General features: G+C 39.2%; 1 protein-coding gene across 2 annotated transcripts in view; it reads right to left on the bottom strand.

The window, feature by feature from the left end:
• MICU1 (mitochondrial calcium uptake 1) overlaps positions 1-19,412 on the bottom strand; it is a 271,908-nt gene that overhangs the window by 202,719 nt on the left and 49,777 nt on the right. For both annotated transcript variants that reach the window (XM_069071075.1, XM_069071076.1), the window contains exon 2: positions 2,214-2,375. In XM_069071075.1, the coding sequence (XP_068927176.1) occupies positions 2,214-2,374 (161 nt within the window). In that variant the 5' untranslated portion in view covers position 2,375. The remainder of the gene's footprint in view (positions 1-2,213; positions 2,376-19,412) is intronic.

The following is a 19,412-nucleotide window of genomic DNA, read 5'->3' as shown; positions in this document are numbered from 1 at the left end:
AAATTATGGCATGAGATAACTATGCAATCCATATAAGGGATTAATCAGTGTGTTCACATTCCAAACTGGAATTCAAGCAGGTACCATTTCCTAAGTACCTAGCTCTAATCTGCTCAAAATGCCATCAGCCCTGAAAATGGCATAATTCCCTCACTGCACAGTAAATATACCAAAGTTCTATCATTCTACCTTCTTTAAGAGGTTCAGCAGTAACACAGCACCTTTAAAACAGGAACAGTACTAAGAGCCATGGACTAAACAAAGAGGCAAGAGTGACATCATGCTAAAAACCAAGAGGAAAAAATTCACAATAAACAAGTTTACTTCCTGACCACAACACCTGAACTGAAATTTTAGCTCCTGACACTGAGAAAGGGAAAAAGACTGGATAGCCAGATATCACAAAAAATGGTCACTCAGGCATCATTTTTGGTGAATAAGCCAATAAATATTTATTCAGCGCTTACTATGCACTAAGCACTGGAGATACAAAAATAGGCAAAAGACAGTCCCTGACCTCAAGGAGTTTACAATCTAATGGGAGACAACATGGAAACAAATGTACAAATAGGCTATATAGGAAATAATTAACAGAAGAAAGGCACGAGAACTAAAGAGGTTGGGAAACGCTTCTTGTAGAAGATGGGATTTTAACTGAGACTTAAAGGAAGACAAGGAAAGCAATAGATGGGGATGAGGAAGAAGGGCATTCTAGGCATGGAGGAATTCCAGCGAAAATGCCCAAAGCTGAGAGAGAGAGAGGGTCTTGTTCATAGAACAGCCAGGAGGCTAGTGTCACTGGATTGAAGAGTACATGGTAGGGAATAAAGTATAAGAAGACTGGAAAGGGAGGAGGGTGATGGGTTATAAAGGACTTTGAACACCAAAGAGGATTTTGTACTTGATCCTAGAGGTGATAGTTACTGGAGTTTACTGAGTAGGGGAATAATATGGTTGGACCTGTGCTTTAGGAAAATCATTCTGGTGGCTGAATAGAGGATGGATTAGAGTGGGGGAAAAAAGTGAGGAAGACTGACTCACAAAGTAGGCTATTGCAATAATCCAGGTGTGAAATAATAAGGGTCTGAACCAGAGTGTTGGCTGTATTAGAAGACATAAGGGGGAGTATTGGAGAGGTGAATTTGACAGGCCTTGGTATACCTTAGAAATGAGAGTGAGGTGAGAGAGAGTGAGGAGCACAGAATGGCACTTAGATTGTGAGACTAAGGGACTAGATGGTGTTGACCTTGATGGGAATAAAAAAGTTAGGAGTCGGGGCAGCTAGGTGGCGCAGTGAGTAAAGCGCCGGCCCCAGAGTCAGGAGGACCTGAGTTCGGTTCCAGCCTCAGACGCTTAACACCCACACAAAAAAAACTAGCTGTGTAACCTTGGGCAAGTTACTTAACCCCAATTGTCCTCCAAAAGGCAAAAAATTTTTAAAAATTTAAAAAAAGTTAGGAGTAGGAGAGACATAGATATGTTTGTGGACAGTAGAGAAGAAGCCAGTAATGAGAGACAGAGACTGAAAATAAGTAAGAGTGAGGATGACAGAGGGGGCAATCTGTTGGAGGAGATGGGATTAAATGGGATCACTTAAAAAGGTGGAGGTGTTAGCCTGTTAAGGAATAAGTACACCTCATCATGTGAGACAAGAGTGAAGGAGACTGGCAGAAGACATATGAGTAATAGGAGATGAAAAAGAGGGAAGAAAAGGGAAGTCATGGTAAATGACCCAGTTAGAATGGTTGCATGTTTTTCTCTACCTCTGTTCAGTTGAACATTGGGTAGGAGCAAAGGCAATATATGGTGGGCATGATCTAATAAGGGTGCAATTAGCAAAATGATAAGGGGGCTAGTGACTCAAGAGAAGAGGTCAGCGACCAAGGGATCACCTAATGACTCATTTTAGGAATCACTGATTTTCTAAATTACTGCTGTCACTATTTTTAATCCGGGGGGGAGGGGGGAGTGGGAGGGGGGAAGCACCAAACCATCTGAGAATCCATTCAGCATGAAAAATAGGCAGTCTATAAATCAGGAGTATACTCAATCTCAAATGGAAGTTAGATTTTATGAAATGTTTTATTTCACATACATATCTGCAATACTTAATGACTTAACAACAAAGAATGATAAAAATGAGGTAAAAATATGCTTCTTTGGGGTATAAAAATAGGGAGAGAAAAAAATATTGGCTACTAGACGAAACCTACCTCTTCCATAAGAGGCCTGTGCTTGCTGCAACTGCAGATGTTCCGAGGAAAGCTGCCATCATCAATCGGCACCTACCCTGAGTAAGCTGTGATGATCCATGGTACCGTCTGGAAACAACAGCCAGCCCTGCCACAGCAGGGAAAAAACGAAGACGAAACATCCTGTGGATTAAAAATAAAAATGTTATTCTCTACTGGTTAAAAAAAAGAAAACATAAAATGCTAATTTTTTGGTAATTTTCATTAAATCCTTCTCATCAGCATTTCCAATACTTTAAAGTAGTAAACATCAAAATAGTCTGATGTTAGCTAAAAAACTAAAAAGCGCATCAGCGGAATAGATTAAATAAGGATGAATTTTTAAAAAACAATTAAACTAAAAAACACAGTATCTAAAATCCTGAACATAAATGACTTCAAGATATGTCTTAGACAAGAAATTTTGGAAACACTAAAAAGCTACTCAACAGAAATTAGGTTTAGATCAGCATCTTATACCATATACCACAATAAGCTCAAAATGGATAAATATATTGAATATTAAAGGTCACACCATAAAAGAAAATTAGAAAAGAATCAGATCAGGGACCTTTTATACTATGTTTAAGGGAAAGAGTTTGTAACCATAAAAGAGACAATCATTTAAAAAAATAGATAATTTCTATTAAATGATACTGAAGCACTTCTGTGTAAACAAAAGCAATGCAACTTGGATATGGAAGGGAAACTGTCATTAGGCGGGAAAGATTTTGCATCAAATATGTATCTGATAGTCAAGATGGATCTAACCAAAAATACATGACACAAGTCACTTCTTAAGAGATAAGTGGTCAAAGAATATAAATAAACAATTATTAAAAGAATTATGAGCTATTAATATGATTATTCCAAATCCCTGAAATATAACAAAAAATGCAAATCAGAACAATTCTGGGTTTTTGCCTCTCAATTAATTGGCAAAGATGACAAATAATGGAAAACAGCATTGTGTTGGAAAGGCTAAAAGAAAGGTAGGTACAGTGACAATGCTGAAACTATAAATTGGTCCAGCCCTTCTGGCAAGGAAATGTGAAGTTATTCTAAGAAAGAGATGAAAATATAATTATCTTCTAACTCAGTCTCACTGTTAGACATTTACACAAAAGAAATCAAAGACAGAAACAAAAGTCTCATATATACCAAAGTATTTATTATGTTACTTTTGATGGTACAACATAACTAGAAACAAAGTAGATATGCAAAGAATGGGAAATAGCTAAACAAACTATAGTACAAGAAGATGGAATATTACTGTATTGTAAGAAAGAAAACATATGAAGAATTCATAGATATATGTGAAGATTAAAATGAACTGACATAAAGCAAAAGTAGCATAACCAAGAAAACAGTACACAGAATGACTACAAAAACGAAACTAGAAAAAACAAAACCTATACTGCATCGTAATTTACATGGGGAGGCAGCACAGTGCAGCAAAAAAAAAAGCACAGGCTCTAGAACTATAAAACTTATGTTAAAATCTTGACTTTGACATACACATCCTAATTAACCTTGGGAGAGTCACTGAACTTCCTAATTTGTAAAATGAAAGGAATGGATCAGATGATCTTTAAGGCCATTTCTAGTTCCTTATCTATGAATCTGTAATGAACAAGTTTATCTCTAAAGAGATTAAAAATATGTGCCTTTCTACTTTCTTTAAAAAGGTGAGGCACTAGGGGGCGGCTAGGTGGTGCAGTGAATAGAGCACTGGCCCTGGAGTCAGAAGTACCTGAGTTCAAATCCGGCCTCAGACACTTAACACAAAAACTAGCCATGTGACCTTGGGCAAGTCACTTAACCCCAATTGTCCTCCAAAAAAAAAAAAAAGGTGAGGTACCATGATAGTGAAGTACATAAAGAATGTACTGTCAGGCTAAGCCAATGTGTTGTTGATTTGCTGAGCTGATTTTTCCCCTCTTTCTTATTTCTTGTTATAAGGGACAGTTCTCTAAGTAGATGAATGGGGGGCAAGGACATATTCAAAAGTGAAGGTGAGGGGAAAACAAAAGATGTTAATAGAAATGAAAAGTAAAAAAAAGTTCTCCTAAATCCCAAGTTCTAAGATCCCTCAGATTCGATCAATCCTGAAGCATAAAGTGACTTCCCCCTCCAATTACCTATGATACTGGACCAATCAAAGATTTTGTGTGCCCAGAACACATACTGGCCCTGCAGAAATCACAAAAGAAAGATTTTCTGCTCCTTAAGTTAAAAATCTAGTCAGACGAGATATACATAAAACAGATGGAGAAAAAGGTTTTAGAAGATCCAAGTGCAAAATACTATTTTGTAGATAGTCAACAATGTCAAAAGAAGATGACTGAAAAGTAGAGCTGGCAAGCACTATCTTCATGGAAGAGAAATCTTGAGTTGAATCTTTTTTGCAGTCAATAAGCATTTATTAAGCACTTAGTACAGGTCAGGCACTGTGCTAAAGGCTAGAGATATAAAGAAAGGCAAAGAAGTCCCAACCTCAAAAAGCTTGAGATCTAATGGTGAGAAAAAGGTATACTGCTAGATAACTTTGGGGGGGGGGAGTTGGGAGAGAAGTAACCTTCCCAGAAAATGGTGTGAAAGTAAAACACAAGAATGCTGACACACTGAACCTATGGGAAATAGGGGATTAGGTTTCCTTGACCACCAAAACTTGTAACACTTTGCTAGAGATTATTGAAAATACTTTTTTGCATACACATCTTTATTACAAAACATTAATTCTGATTAATATGCATGTTTTCCACCACAGCAACAATGAAATAACTTCTAAAATGCAAGGGAAAGGAGAGGCAATGCTAGACTAAACAGTACAGAAAGTACAGAAGGGCAAGGGTTATGATATCAAAAGAACCCTGAGGTAAAAAAGGGAAAGGTGCAACCTGCCATTGCTAATCTCCTTTTCATTTTTGTGGTGGAGGAGAGGAGGGAGGTGGGAAACTAACTTGGGTGAGCAATATCTCATTTATCCACAAACTTAGCTGTTTTTCCATTTTTTCCTATTTCCTCATCACACACCTAAGAAGTTACTCTAGCACTTTGTAGAATGGATTAATGAACCCTTTTACAAATACTTTCCTCTTTTTTGCAGATATAAGGAATCCTTAACACCAAACTTGAAGCCAATAGCAGGTACAGACTTGAAATTTACCTAACACCTTTATTTTTACACTAAGTGCATCACTGATTTTGAAAGCTTGGGTTTAAAAGGGCAAAGGACTTGCACTATGCTTTGGGAGTATAATTACAATACAAAACTTGAGTTTTAAAGGCAAACAATGAAAATATGCAATGAAAGCACTGGGAGCTCTTTGCAACTCCAGAAGTGAACAAGACAGACACAGCGTCCAACAGGATGCCAGTGACCCCACAAACTGCATGCATGGTACCTCTCACTTTTCTCTCTACTGCTCATAGCCACGATAATGTATTGTTATGATGTCCTAAAAGGTAAATTCATAAATGTTAAGGATCACTTCTATATACAAAATGGAATGAAGATAATCCTAGAGAGAAGGCAATAACAGCCTAGAGAGGTTCCCCATGACTCACAGAATAAAATTAAAAAATTTTTTGGCCTACATTTGAAGGCTCTTTGTTATCTGGCCCTAGCACACTTCTCTAGACTTATCTCTCAAGATTATACATAGGCCCTCTTTATTATGGTTTATCTGATTCAAAAGGGTGTGTGTGTGTGTGCACGCACGTGTGCGTGCTTGTGTCCAACCCTAGCATTACCGCTGAACATTTAGTTCTGTATCATATTTGCCTACTGAACATCACAAACTGGATGCCCCAGAGATGTATTAAACCCAATATGTCTGAAATAGCTCAAAGGTTTCCAAGGCATCCTGACCCTCCATTCCCTCTTCTAAACATTAATTCTTTTCATTGAAGGCATCACTTAACTCTCCTCCCAGTCTCCCAGGCTTACATGAGAGATGTTACAAAGATGAATCAAGAGAATTAAGTCACTGATTGGATAGGAGAGCAAGGGGTGGCGTCTGAAAGAGTGAAGAGTTGATAACACCCCAGGTGACTGGGAGGATGGTGGTACCTTCAACAATAATGGGAAAGTTAAGAAGATTGGGAGAATTGGGGGGGAAAAACAATGAATTCTTTTGGATATATTAAGTTTAAAATATCTATGGGATGTTCAGTTTAAGATGTTAAATAGACAGTTGGAGATGCCACCAGGGTTCTATGGAAGCCAAGAAAGCAAATGTAATTTAAATAATAAGTGACATTAAGACACATAATGGGGTAGTGGAACGAAGATGGCACAGGACAGGCAGCAACCTACCTAAACTCTTCCAACATTCCCCTCTGAACAACTTTAAAATAACACCTCAAATCAAATTTTGTAGTGGCAAGGCCAACAAAAAGTTGGGGTGAGACATTTCTCCCTACCTAAGACAACTTAAGCCCAAGAGTTCAATAGGAGAGGTCTGAGGCCTGGAGCCTCTTTGGCAGCAGCACCAGCTATGGGTCATGAGAGGCAGCTGTGATAGCAGCAGCAGCAGCTTCAGGACAGAGACTGTAAGGGGGTCAACTAACTGATCATAAAGAGATTACAGGGGACCCTCTGCTAGCACTGGGTATAGCTGGAGCTAATGGCAACTCTACTGCCCATATGCAGTTCTGGTTACAATTCAAGGGCAGAGAAAATCACTTGTAATCCATCACAAGGAAGCAGAGGTCTTGGTCACAGTTCTAAAGCAGAGAGATACACCAATGCTTGTGGGCTGCAGGGCAGGGACCCTTCCTGGTCTCTCTAAAGGACCATACCTCTCCCCTGCTCATAGAACCTGGGAAGCACCAAAAATTTGCAGAACCCAGAACTAGCTCTGAAAATATCAGCACAAAAAAATCCTGAAGTGTGGGACAGTGCCTCTAGACCTCCTGGTTAGCAAAGTCCAACTTAAACATGAGGTTCAAAGCCAAGAAATAAGTTAGGGAAATGAGAAAACAACAACAAAATAAAAACTTGATTATAAAAAGTTACACTATAGTGGCAGAGAAGAACAAGACACAAACTCAGAATACAACAATGTGAAACAGCTACAAGCAAAGCCTCAAAGGAAAAAATGTTCATTGAATAAAAGCCAAACAAGAATTCCTGAAAGAGATAAAGAAAGACATGAGTGGTAAAAGAAAACATGGGGGAAAAATAAGACATATAAGAAAAGTATGAAAAGAAAATTAAAGCTTACTAAAGGGGCAAAAATATATACTAAAGAATATAACTCCTTAAAAAGCAGAACTGACCAAATGGAAAAGGAGGGAAAAATGTCACTGAAGAAAATAACACCTTAAAAAACAGAATTGGCCTAATGCAAGAGGGACAAAAATTCACTGAAGAAAAGACTCCTTAAAAAGTAGAACTGTCCAAATGGAAAAAGGGTACAAAAGCTCACTGAAGTAAATAATTCCTTAAAAAACTGGAATTGGGCGAGTGGAAACCAATGACTCCATAAGACATCAAGAAGCAATAAAACAAAATCAAAAGAATGAAAAAAAATAGAAGAAAATGTGAAGTATCTCACTGGAAAAACAACTGACCTAGAAAAAAGAATGAAAGATAATCTAAGAAATATTTATGAAAGTGAGAATCATGAAAAAAAACAACAACCAAAAAACAAAACAACCTAGACACCAAGGAAAACTGCTCCAATATCTTAAAAATGGAGGGCAAAATAGAAATGTAAAGAATCCACCACTCACCTCCTGAGATCTGAAAGTGAAAACTCCCAGGAATATCAGAAACAAGTTCCAGAGCTCCCATGTCAAGGAGAAAATATTGTAAACATCCCACAAAAATATCAGGCAGCCACAGTAAGGATCACATAAGAGTTAGCAGCTTCCACATTAAAGGAGCGGAGGGCTTGTAATACAATATTCCAGAAGGCAAAGCAGCTAGAATTAAAACCAAGAACCACTTACTCAGCAAAACTGTATAATCTTTCAGGACAAAAATGAACATTTAATAAAATAAAGCATTTTCAATAATTTTGGGTGAAAAGATCAGAGCTGAAGAGAAAATTTGACACTCAAACACAAGACTCAAGGAAAGTATAAAAAGATATCACACTAAAGAGTAATCATAAGAGGCTCAATAAAGTTAAACTTTACAATCCTATATGGGAAAATGACAAATTTAACTCTTAAGATTTTTATCATTTTTAAGGCAGTTAGAAGACACAAATAGAGTCCATGGATGTAAGTCATGTATGTTGGGATGATCAAAATAAACAAAATGAAGGGGTGAGAAAGAGGGATGTACTGGGAAAAGGCAGAAGGGAGGGGTAGAATGTGGAAAATTTTCTCACATAAAAGGCATGCAGGGAAAAGCTTTTACAGTAGAAGGGAAAATGAGGGGGGTGGCAGGTAATGTTTGAATCTCACTCTCATCAGATTGGTTCAAAAAGGGAAGAATATATATACACATTTAGTTGGGCAGAAAAATCTAACTTACCCAACAAAGAAAAAGGAGGAGAAGAAAATAAGAGGAAAGAGAAGGAGGATGATAAAAGGGTGAATTAGGGGAAACATTGGTAAGAAACAAAACAGACTTTTGAGGAGGGACAAGATAAAAGGTGAGAGAGGCTTTGGGGGCAGAGCCAAAATGGTGGAGTAGAAGCACAAACTTGGTGTGGACTCCCACTCCAATCATTTCTAATACATGTAAAAAATGACTCTAAACAAACTCTAGAGCTACAGAACCCACAAAGTGACAGAGAGAAACAAATCTCCTGCTGACGGAGGCTCGGCAGCCCGGCAGGAAGAGTCAATCACAGTCAGCTGGGAGCCAAGCACATCCCTGCCTAAGCCTCAGTTTTAGCTGCAGGGAGGCCCCAACCAATCTGAACTGGGGCAGACTTCAAATCACCAGCAGCTGTGATGGTTTCTGGACTTTTCAATCCACAAATGCCAAACACAAAATAAAAGGTCAGTGTAGAACTTTGTTAGGAATGGGGGAGTGCGGTCAGGTTGCTGCCCCCAGAGAGAGAAGCAGTGGAGGTGCAGTGGCATCCACATGGCTGCTTCCCATGCTCCTGGCCTACAGATTTCAGGGGGACCAAGTGACCATTTGGAGGGTAATCGGTCTTGATTTACCCTGCTTGGATGGTGGTCCTGGGGTGTGTGACCAGTGAGCCAGAGAATGTGGGTACTACAGAGACGGCACCCATCTAATAGCTCTGGTAGATGCAAAACCCCCAGTGATTTGGGACATGGCTCTTTCCATTTTGGAAGCAGAGTTCTACTGGGGCAAAGAGCTCAAAAGTCAAGAAATTGGCTGCCAATATGAGCAAGCAAAGGAAGCACAAAAAGACAATAGAATCCTTTTTTGAAGGAAAAAAAGGATCAAGGCATGGAGCGGGAGGATGACAGAAAAGTCAGAAGTCCTGCATCAAAAGCCTCCAAGAAAAATATGAATTGGTTACAGGCCATGGAGGAGATCAAGAAGGATTTTGAAAATCAAGTAAAAGAAGTGGAGGAAAAATTGGGAAGAGAAATGAGAATGATGCAAGAAAATCATGAAAAGTGAGTCAACAGCCTGCTAAAGGAGACCCAAAAATACACTAAAGAAAATAACACCTTAAAAAATAAACTAAATCAAATGGCAAAAGAGGCCCAAAAAGCCAATGAGGAGAAGAATGCTTTAAAAAGCCAAATTTACGAGGTGGAAAAGGAATTTCAAAAACTCACTGAAGAGAATGATTCCTTCAGAATTAGATTGGAGCAAATGGAAGATAATGACTTTATGAGAAATCAAGATACTGTTAAACAGATCCAAACAAGTGAAAAAATAGAAGGCAATGTAAAATATCTCATTGAAAAAATCACTGACCTGGAAAATAGATTCAGGAGAGATAATTTAAAAATTATTGTAATACCTGAAAGCCATGATCAAAAAAAGAACCTAGAAATAATCCTTCAAGAAATTATCAAGCAAAATTGCCCTGATATTCTAAAACCAGAGTGCAAAATAGAAACTGAAAGAATTCACTGATCACCTCTTTAAAAAGATCCCAAAAAGAAATATCCTAGGAATATTTTAGCCAAATTCAAGAGTTCCCAAGTGAAGGAGAAAATACTGCAAACAGTCAGGAACAATTTAAATATTGTGGAAACACAATCAGGATAACACAAAATGTAGCAGCTTCTACATTAAGGGATCAAAGGGCTTAGAATATAATATTCTGGAGGTCAAAAGAGCTAAGACTAAAACCAATGATAACCTATCCAGCAAAACTGAGTATAATGCTTCAGGGAAAATATGGTCATTCAATGAAATAGAGGATTTTCAAGCATTCTTGATGAAAAAAACAGAGCTGAACAGAAAATTTGACTTTCAAATACAAGAAGCAAGAGAAGCATGAGAAGGTAAACAGGAAAAAGAAATCATAACAAACTTATTAAAGTCAAACTATTTACATTCCTACATGGAAAAACGATCAGGAAATGGGAAAACCTGATTCTCACTGAATTTGGCCTAAGGAGGGAATAACATACACACTCAAGTGGGTATCTTATCCTACAGGAAAATAGTTGGGTAGAGGATAAGAGGGGAGAGGATATAAGAGAGAACAGATTTGAGGAAGGGGTATTCAATAGGCTTGCTATTTTGGGGTGGGGAGTAGGAGAAAGATGGGGAGAGAAAAAATTGTAACTCAAAAATCTTGTGGAAATGAATGTTGAAAACTAAAACTAAAAATTTGAAAAAAAAAAGGTGAGAGAAGATAAAGAAAAGAAAATGGGATGGAGGGAAATATGCAGCTAGTACTCAAACTATGAATGTGAATGGAAAGAACTCACCCATAAAACAGAAGGGACAGTAGAATGAGTTAGAAATTCTTGTGTGTGTGTTTAGTCATTTTCAGTCATGCCCAACTCTTTAAGAGTCTCCTTGGCAGAGACACTGGAGTGGTTGCCATTTCCTTCTCCAGGTCATGTTACAGATGAAGAAATGGAGGCAAACAGGGTTAAGTGACTTTCCCAGGGTCACACACTGAGACTCAATATGAACTCAGGTCTTCCTGACTCCAGGCCCAGCACTCTCTACTGTGCCACCTAGCCACTCCAGATCAGAAACTAGATCCAAAAATACGTTGTTTAAAGGACATCCTAGAAACAGAAACATATACACAGATTTAAAATAAGGAGCTAAAGCAAAATCTATTACGCTTCAGCTGAAATACAATCATGAACTCAGACAAAGCAAAAGCAAAAACAGACCTAGTTAAAAGAGATAATGAGAGAAACTATATTTTGCTAAAAGATGCCATATAAAATGAATATAAAAAAATTTAAAAGCAAATTTCTCTGATAAAGATCTTTTCTCTGAAATATATATGGAACAGAATCAAATTTATAAAAATAAGAACCATTCCCCAAATGATAAATGTTCAAAGGATATGAACAGGCAGTTCTCAGAAGAAGAAATTTAAGTTATCTAAAGTCTAAATCACTAATGATTAGAGAAATGCAAATTAAAAGAACTCTGAGTCACTACTACCTCACACTTATTAAAAATAAAAAATGAGGGTGGCTAGGTGGCCCAGTGAATAGAGCACCAGCCCTGGAGTCAGGAAGACCTGAGTTCAAATCCGGCCTTAGACACTTAACACAAAAACTAGCCATGTGACCTTGGGCAAGTCACTTAACCCCAAGTGCCCTCCTGTGATAGTAATGGCAATTAAAGATTCCCCTGTATTGGCTTGGTTTTCAAATTGATTGTGTTAAAACCCAGAGCTTGTTAATCCCACCTGTGGGATGGACTTGTTGATGTGAAAAGAAAGGAGCTGGTGATGTAGATTTGGAGAGACAAGAGAGAGGCGGAAGATCTTTTTGGAAGCAGAACCTCGTGGAGAGAGAGAGAGACTAAGAGAATTGCTGGTGGCTGCTTTGAATTGCCCTGGACTTTTGAGACCTGCCCCCTGAGCTGCCAAGGACTGAGGAGACATGGCTGTTTTGCTGGTACTTTGTCTGTTTTGATGTTATTTTGCCAGATTTGTCCACTGGTGAAAGACTGTCCTGTTGAAGAAGTCCTGGAACCTGGCATTTGGTTAAGAAGCCCTGAGACTGTCCTGCAGACAGAGAGTGAATACTGTCCACTGATGAAGGACAGTGCTGTTGTTGCAGGGGTCTGGAGACTGTCCTGCAGACAGAGTGAATACTGTCCACTGGTGAAGGACAGTGCTGTTGTTGCAGGGGTCTGGGAGCCTTTCTGTTGGTTCAGAAGCCCTGAAGAAGGATTTTCTTGTTGTATGTTTACAGAAATCCTGGGAGAGGGCTTTGCTAATGTGTTCAGGGGTTCCAGGACTGTTCTACAGACAGAGGATAAATTCATGAAGGGATTGGCAATGTATCTTATGGCCTTGCTAAGCCTTGTCTCCCCAGGAACTAAGATTGCTGAGAACTTGCCTCGTGTCAAGATGAAGAAAAGACCTCCATTTGGGTATTAAGTGCTGTGTTTAAACTTGATGTAACTCTGGGGTAGATTCAATTGTGATCCAGGGGTGGGGAACTTTTGACCTTTTTGTGTTCTGTGGTTGAACAAATGAATGTAGTTTACTTATGTTTGGAAACTAATCTCCATTTGAGAAGAGGGGTTTTGTGGTGGACCAAATGAAGGTATAGCCTAGGGGTGGAGAAGTATTTAGAACAGGGACTTTGTAATTGATTGAATGATTGGAAGGTCCTGGGGTGGGGTAGTACTTGGAGATTATTTAATCACACTTAGTAAATGCTGTATTTTGAATGATGTCATGTTTTGATCTTCTCTGTTCTTGGTTGGTCACTGAATAAAATGGAGAGCACCTATGCTGGTATTTTGAACCTGGGAAGTTGCCTTTGCTTGGCATTATATTACACCTCCAAAAAGCAAAAGCAAAAAAAAAAAAAAAAGACAAATGCTAGAGAGGATGAAAGAAACTTAGTAGACTAACTATTGGTGGAATTGTGAATTAGACCAACCCTTCTGGAGGATAATTTGAACTATGACTAAAGGGCTATAAAACTATGCATGCCCTTTGACCCAGTAATACTACTACTAGGTCTGTATCCCAAAGAGATCAAAGAAAAAAAGGAAAAGGACCTATATGGACAAAAATTTTTATAGCAGCTCTTTTTGTGGTGGCAAAGAATTGGAAATTGAAGAGAAGCTCATCAGCTGGGGAATGACTGAATAAGATGTAGCATATGATTGTGACAGAATACTATTGTACTATAAGAAATGACAAAGGGAGATGGTTTTCAGGAAAAAAAAACATGGGAAGACTTATATGAACTGATACAAAGGGAAGTGAGCAAAACCAGGAGATCATTATATGCAGTACAGAAATATTGTAATAACTGTGAAAGACTTAGCTGCTCTTTTCAATACCAAGATCCAAAACAATTCCAAAGAACTCATGATGAAAAAATGTTATCCACATCCAGAGAGAAAACTGACGAACTTCAGTAAAAATTGAAATATATTTTTAAACTTTCTTTATTTTTCTTACCTTTTTTTGTGTGATATGGTAAATATGGAAAAAAGTTTTGCATGATTTCACATTGTGTCACTGATATCTGATTGCTTGCCTTCTCAGAGGCATGAAGATAATTTTAATTACCCCTACTCAAATTAATCAGCATTTATTCATTTCACTGTGATTTGATGAGTATCAGTGACTGTATTAGTGAATGAAGAACAGAATTAAGCTACTTTTATATGTTAATACTGCTAGGATAAGAGTTATAAATAATTAATCCACCATGTGTAGATGATTATATTATACTTATCAGATAGATTCATATTGTTAGTTAGACATGTAATAGAGTGTACACGGTGAAAAAGCTATACTACTCTCTTCCCCACCACTCTGTAACTTGTGGTAATAAGGTTCAATTGCTGGTACAATACCTTTCACCCCTATGAATCACTGCTGTCCACTCTCTAGTGACCTGTGCTTCAAAACCACAACTTCCTTGGTGGGCAAAATGCCTTTACCAGAAAAACCTGCAGTAGCAGGTGGCTAGGTGGCACAGTGAATAGAGCACCTGCCCTGGAGTCAGGAGGACCTGAGTTCAAATCCAGCCTCAGACACTTAACACTTACTAGCCATGTGACTTTGGGCAAGTCACTTAACCCTATTTGCCCTACCTTCCCCCCTCCAAAAAGAAAAACAAAAACAAAAAAACCTGCAGTTAATGACTTAGTGCATGCCCCTCAACCAATCACACAGTTTTGCCTACTTAGGTATTAACAAATCATGAAACTGTACTGCCTCATTCTATTTTTAGTGTGCTCACAATCGGTATAAATACTGGCCACCCTCCAGCAGTAAAGGTCCCTTGACTGTGAGGAAGGTCTCATACTCGATTAATTAGGGACTCCTGGACACCCTATTATATTGATTAATTATGCTTGGAGCTCTCAGTGGATTTTGTTACAAAAAAAGATAATTTTCTTGAGAAACAGCCAGACAGAATGTCTAAGACAAGAATGGTTAATGTCCCACTTTGCCCTGGTCAGAAGCTATCTAGAGTGCTGGATTCAACTCTGGGCATGACATTTTAGGAAAGTCATTAATAAGCTATAGAATATCCAAAAGAAGGCAACTAAGATGATAATGGGTCTCAGGTTCATGCCATGTAAGGATAGAAAAGGAATTTTTAGCCAGGAGAAGAGAAGACTTGGAATATGATATCTAACTTCAAGTACCTGAAGGATTGACCCACAGAAAAGCGTTATGCCTACCAAAAGTAAAGAATTTCAAATTCGTAAGGAATCTCAGCAGCTACCTGGTTCATGTAGCTCCAATATGATATTTACAACACCTATAATAGCTATGAATATGCCAGTGTAATTCTGAATCACAAAATATAACAGACCCTCCACATGGAAGGCACCACCAAAACATTTATTCAAACACCACAAAGTCGAATTCCAACACCAGAAAGCCAAATCCATCATAGAAACAAAGAAATCTATACACAATAACAATGCAGGGGGCACCACCATCCCCAAGCCTTCCCCTTACTAGGGCCTTCCCACAAACAAACACTCACAGCTCGCTACCTACTTCCTTCTCTCTCCCTCAGCTCTTACCTACTCTGACCAACCTCTCAGCTCTCTTGCACACTTCTTTTTCCAACCTGTTCAGCAAGCTCCTCCCACCACAGACTCATGTGACTCAGATTTCCATGTGACTCAAGCAGGTCACATAGACCAATTAATGAACAGGAAAGAGCTTCCCATTGAGCAAAAACACATTAACAATACAGGCCAACAATACTTTAAAAAAAATATCTCTCTAAAACATACACAAGTCAGTCATTTGGTCAAGAAGTGTTTACTAAATGCCTACTATGTTCTAGGCACTGTGGCAAATACTAAAGATACATGAGAAAACATACCAAAAAATCATATATGCAAGATTGTACATGATAATCTCAGATGAAAAGCACTATTGGGGAAGGGGTGGAGGATGGGAAAGGAATGGGGAAAAGAACCAGAAAAGGTCTCCTACAGGAAGTAAAATGTGACCAGAGTCTTGAAGGTAGGGAAGCAAGGAGGTAGAGTTGAGAAGAGATAGAGGATTCCAGTCATGGACAGAAAGGGCAAAGGCAAGGCATTGGTGGTTGGCAGGTCCTGTGCAAGAAACAGTCAGAAGGCCAGTGTAGCAGGATCAAAAAGTACACAGAGTGAAGTAAAGCATAAAATACTTCTACCCACAGTTCTTACTTCTGAAATCAAACAGGACATGCCTGACTCCTTTACATCACATTGCTTCAAATGTTTGAAATGAGCTACCTTGTACCCCCCAAGTCTTTGCTTACCCAAGCTAAAGATCCTCAGTTACTTCAACTGACTGTTATATAGCATGACTCTCCATCAGACAAACCATCTACTAGGTTGAGCTAAATGACCTTTAAGATCCATTCCACTGGGGTGGCTAGGTGGCACAGTGAATAGAGCACCGGCCCTGGGGTCAGGAGGACCTGAATTCAAATCCTGCCTCAGACACTTAACAATTACTAGCTGTGTGACCTTGGGCAAGTCACATAACCCCAACTGACCTCCAAAAAGAAAAAAAAAAGATCCAGCTCATCTCTAATTGTTTATTTCATAGTAGTTAATATGTGAACATGCTCAAGCCTTTGGGAAGAAGAGGGTCAAAGTATAACTTTACTAGAGACTTGCTAGCTATGATTGAGTCGCTCAACTTCCCTCAGTCTTAATTTTTTCATCTCTAAAATAGAGGAGGTAACTGTAGCACTTAGCTCATAAGGCTGTTATGATGATCATATAGATAATGGAGGCAAAATACCATGCAAACTTTAAAGTTTTATATATAAATAACAGTATTATTAATATTGGTACTAATACTATTGCTAGCTAAACTAAAAATGTAGATTCCTTTGGAATCACTATATACCAATGGAAAGCATCAATATAGTAGAATCCAACCACACTAAAATAATTAAAACTATATATTCAATATTATTTCCATGAGCTGCCCCAAATTCAAAAGTTCTACATTGTGAAGGCTAGGGGAAAAATAATAGACCCCTTTAAATAAACCTTTATAGTTTATAAAATTACACTTCATATGCAATCTCATTTGACATTTTATACAATATTATTAGTTTTGCTTCCTAGTTGAAGAAACTGAGGCTGAATGAGTTAAGTGGCATATTCATAGTTATGTAAGTATTAAGTGGCAGAGTCAGTTATGAACTCAGGTTTTCTGACTTGGAATCAGCACAATTTCCCCTACATAATGCTACCTCAGGATGACTTGTCAAGGTATACTGCCAATTAATGTTTATGTCTATAAAAGAAACCCTCATGTCAAAGTGGCATTGCTGACAGAATGAGGCATGTTCACACCTTAAAAGCCAAGTCTAGACTGAGAGTATTTCCAATTAGTTAAAACATGTTCCATGACTTAGAAAAGGACACAGATTTAAAAAAAAATAATAAAGCCATAGATAACTCCTAGTATAAAATGACAACTTAAAGGAGTAAGATTCATCATATATCAGTTGTACACTTGATAAAACTACAAAATTGGTTTTTTTAATGGAGACACTATTCTAAAAGAAGTCAACAGAACTGCATTCTACCTCCTGACTCTCAGGACATTTCTTCAGAGATCCCTTCATTATTCTCCTTGTCCACACAAAATTTCTTGAGAATGAATCAATCACACCTATATAGTGCTTCCAAGGCTTCCCCGGGGCAAGATGAAACAGATGAAATTTTCATAAAACTTGTCACTGTCACTCAGTTCTTCTATCTAGATTATAAATTCTATTCTGCTTTGATGCTTGGCAGTACCAGGAAATAGCTGTTTGCAAAGTACATTTATTATTCCCTATTACAAATATAGCATGTTCAAAAAGCAAAACTCTCTAACAACATTAACAACAGCTAATGCTCCTAGGTCATGACCTTCATATTCTGTCTGGTACCTATGAGTAAAGTGAGGGAAAAACAAAAAAAGTTCTTCCAATTGCACATCTCAAATGATTATTTTAAGTCTGAACTTTGGCAACTGTCTAGTCCCTTGGCTCACATCTCTAATGTAGCTGTAGTGATAAATTATCATTAATGCCTACCACAAGACAGGTACAGTGAGGGAAACATGAAATTAAGCACACAGGTCTTATGGAAAGGGATCACAGGGAAAGACAGGGAACAACACAGATCCACAAATAGTCATTCATACTATTCTTGTGGAAAAGATGGGGAAATACAAGCTAACGGATTAGGTAATTTAGGCGATAACTACTCAAAAAGTAGTCATTAATGATTCACTGTTGGGGGCAGAGCCAAGATGGCACAGTAAAGGCAGGAACTTGCTTGAGTTCCCACTCCAACCACCTCCAATACCTGTAAAAAATGACTCTACACATATTTTAGTGCTACAGAACCCACAAAGTGACAGAGAAACAAATCTTCCGCTGAAGGTAGCCTGGCAGACTGACAGGAAGGGTCTATAGCACTGGACTGGGAGCAAAGCACAGTGAACATGGGTTACACCAGCACAGATCAACAGCACAGACCAGCCGGAGCAGACTTCAGGAGAGTGAATCACTGGCAGCTGTGGTGGTTTCCATACTTCTCAACCCACAAACACCAAAGAGAAAGTAAAAGGTCAGTGGGGAAACTGTTGGAACTGGGTGAGAGAAGGGCCCGGTCTGGCCCATGCACCCAGGGAGGTAGAGGTGGTGGTGGCTGTGGCAGTGGCTACGACTGCTACTGTGGTGGCTGCCTCCTGAGCTCCATACCTACAAACTGTGGGGGAACCAAGTGACTGTCCAGAGGGTAATTGCTCTTGCTTTGCTCCGCTTGGATCTGAGTCACAGCCTTGGGTAGCGGTCCTGGGGTGAGGAGCGCTGGCATGGCAGAGCTTGTGGCAGCTATGGAGAGGTAGTCCTCCTCACAATTCTGAGGCAGGTGCCTAGAAGAAGCTCTAAAAAGAGCTGTGCAAAACCCCAGAAATTTGGAACACAGCACCCTCCACTCTGGTAGCAGAGTTCTACCATGGCAAAGACTCAAAAGTTAAGAAATTGACTGGCAAGATGAGCAAACAGAGGAAGGAAAATCAAACTGCAGAATCGTGTTTTGGTGACAAAGATGATCAAAATACAGAACCAGGGTCAAGATGGCAGAGTAGAAACAGGACCTCCACACAACTCCAGCTCTCACCAGCTCCAATCCATTTAAAAGGGGACTCTGAACAAACTTTGGAGCTACAGAAACCACAAAATGACACAGAGAAGGTAACCTCCCACTGAGGAAAGCCCAGAAGGCCAGCATGAATCTGCCAGCACAGTGCTCTGGGAGCTGAGCACAGCTCCATGCCAAAGTTTTGGCCCCAGAGCAAGCCTGACCACCCGCCGGCTGAAGGGACTCCCGATCAGCAGAAGCTGTGGCAGTCCAGAATTATCAACACATAGATGCTAAGGAAAAAGTGAGAGGTCAGTGCAGTCTGGACTTTGGGACCCAGTAGTTGGGAGTGTGTCGGCTTTTGCCCCCTGGGGGAAGAAGCCGCTGAGGGCGGTAGCACAGCCCCTGCCACGTGGCAGCTTCAGCTCCTGGCCTGCAGACTGTAGGGGGACCAAGCACCAGTCTGAGGGGTAATCGCTCTTGCTTTGACCTGC

This window comes from Petaurus breviceps, unplaced genomic scaffold (assembly GCF_028583685.1).
Source record: "Petaurus breviceps papuanus isolate PSGF00001 unplaced genomic scaffold, PetGlider_PUasm1.0 90825, whole genome shotgun sequence".
Lineage (NCBI taxonomy): Eukaryota > Metazoa > Chordata > Mammalia > Diprotodontia > Petauridae > Petaurus > Petaurus breviceps.
This window is presented reverse-complemented; position numbering and strand designations above follow the sequence as displayed.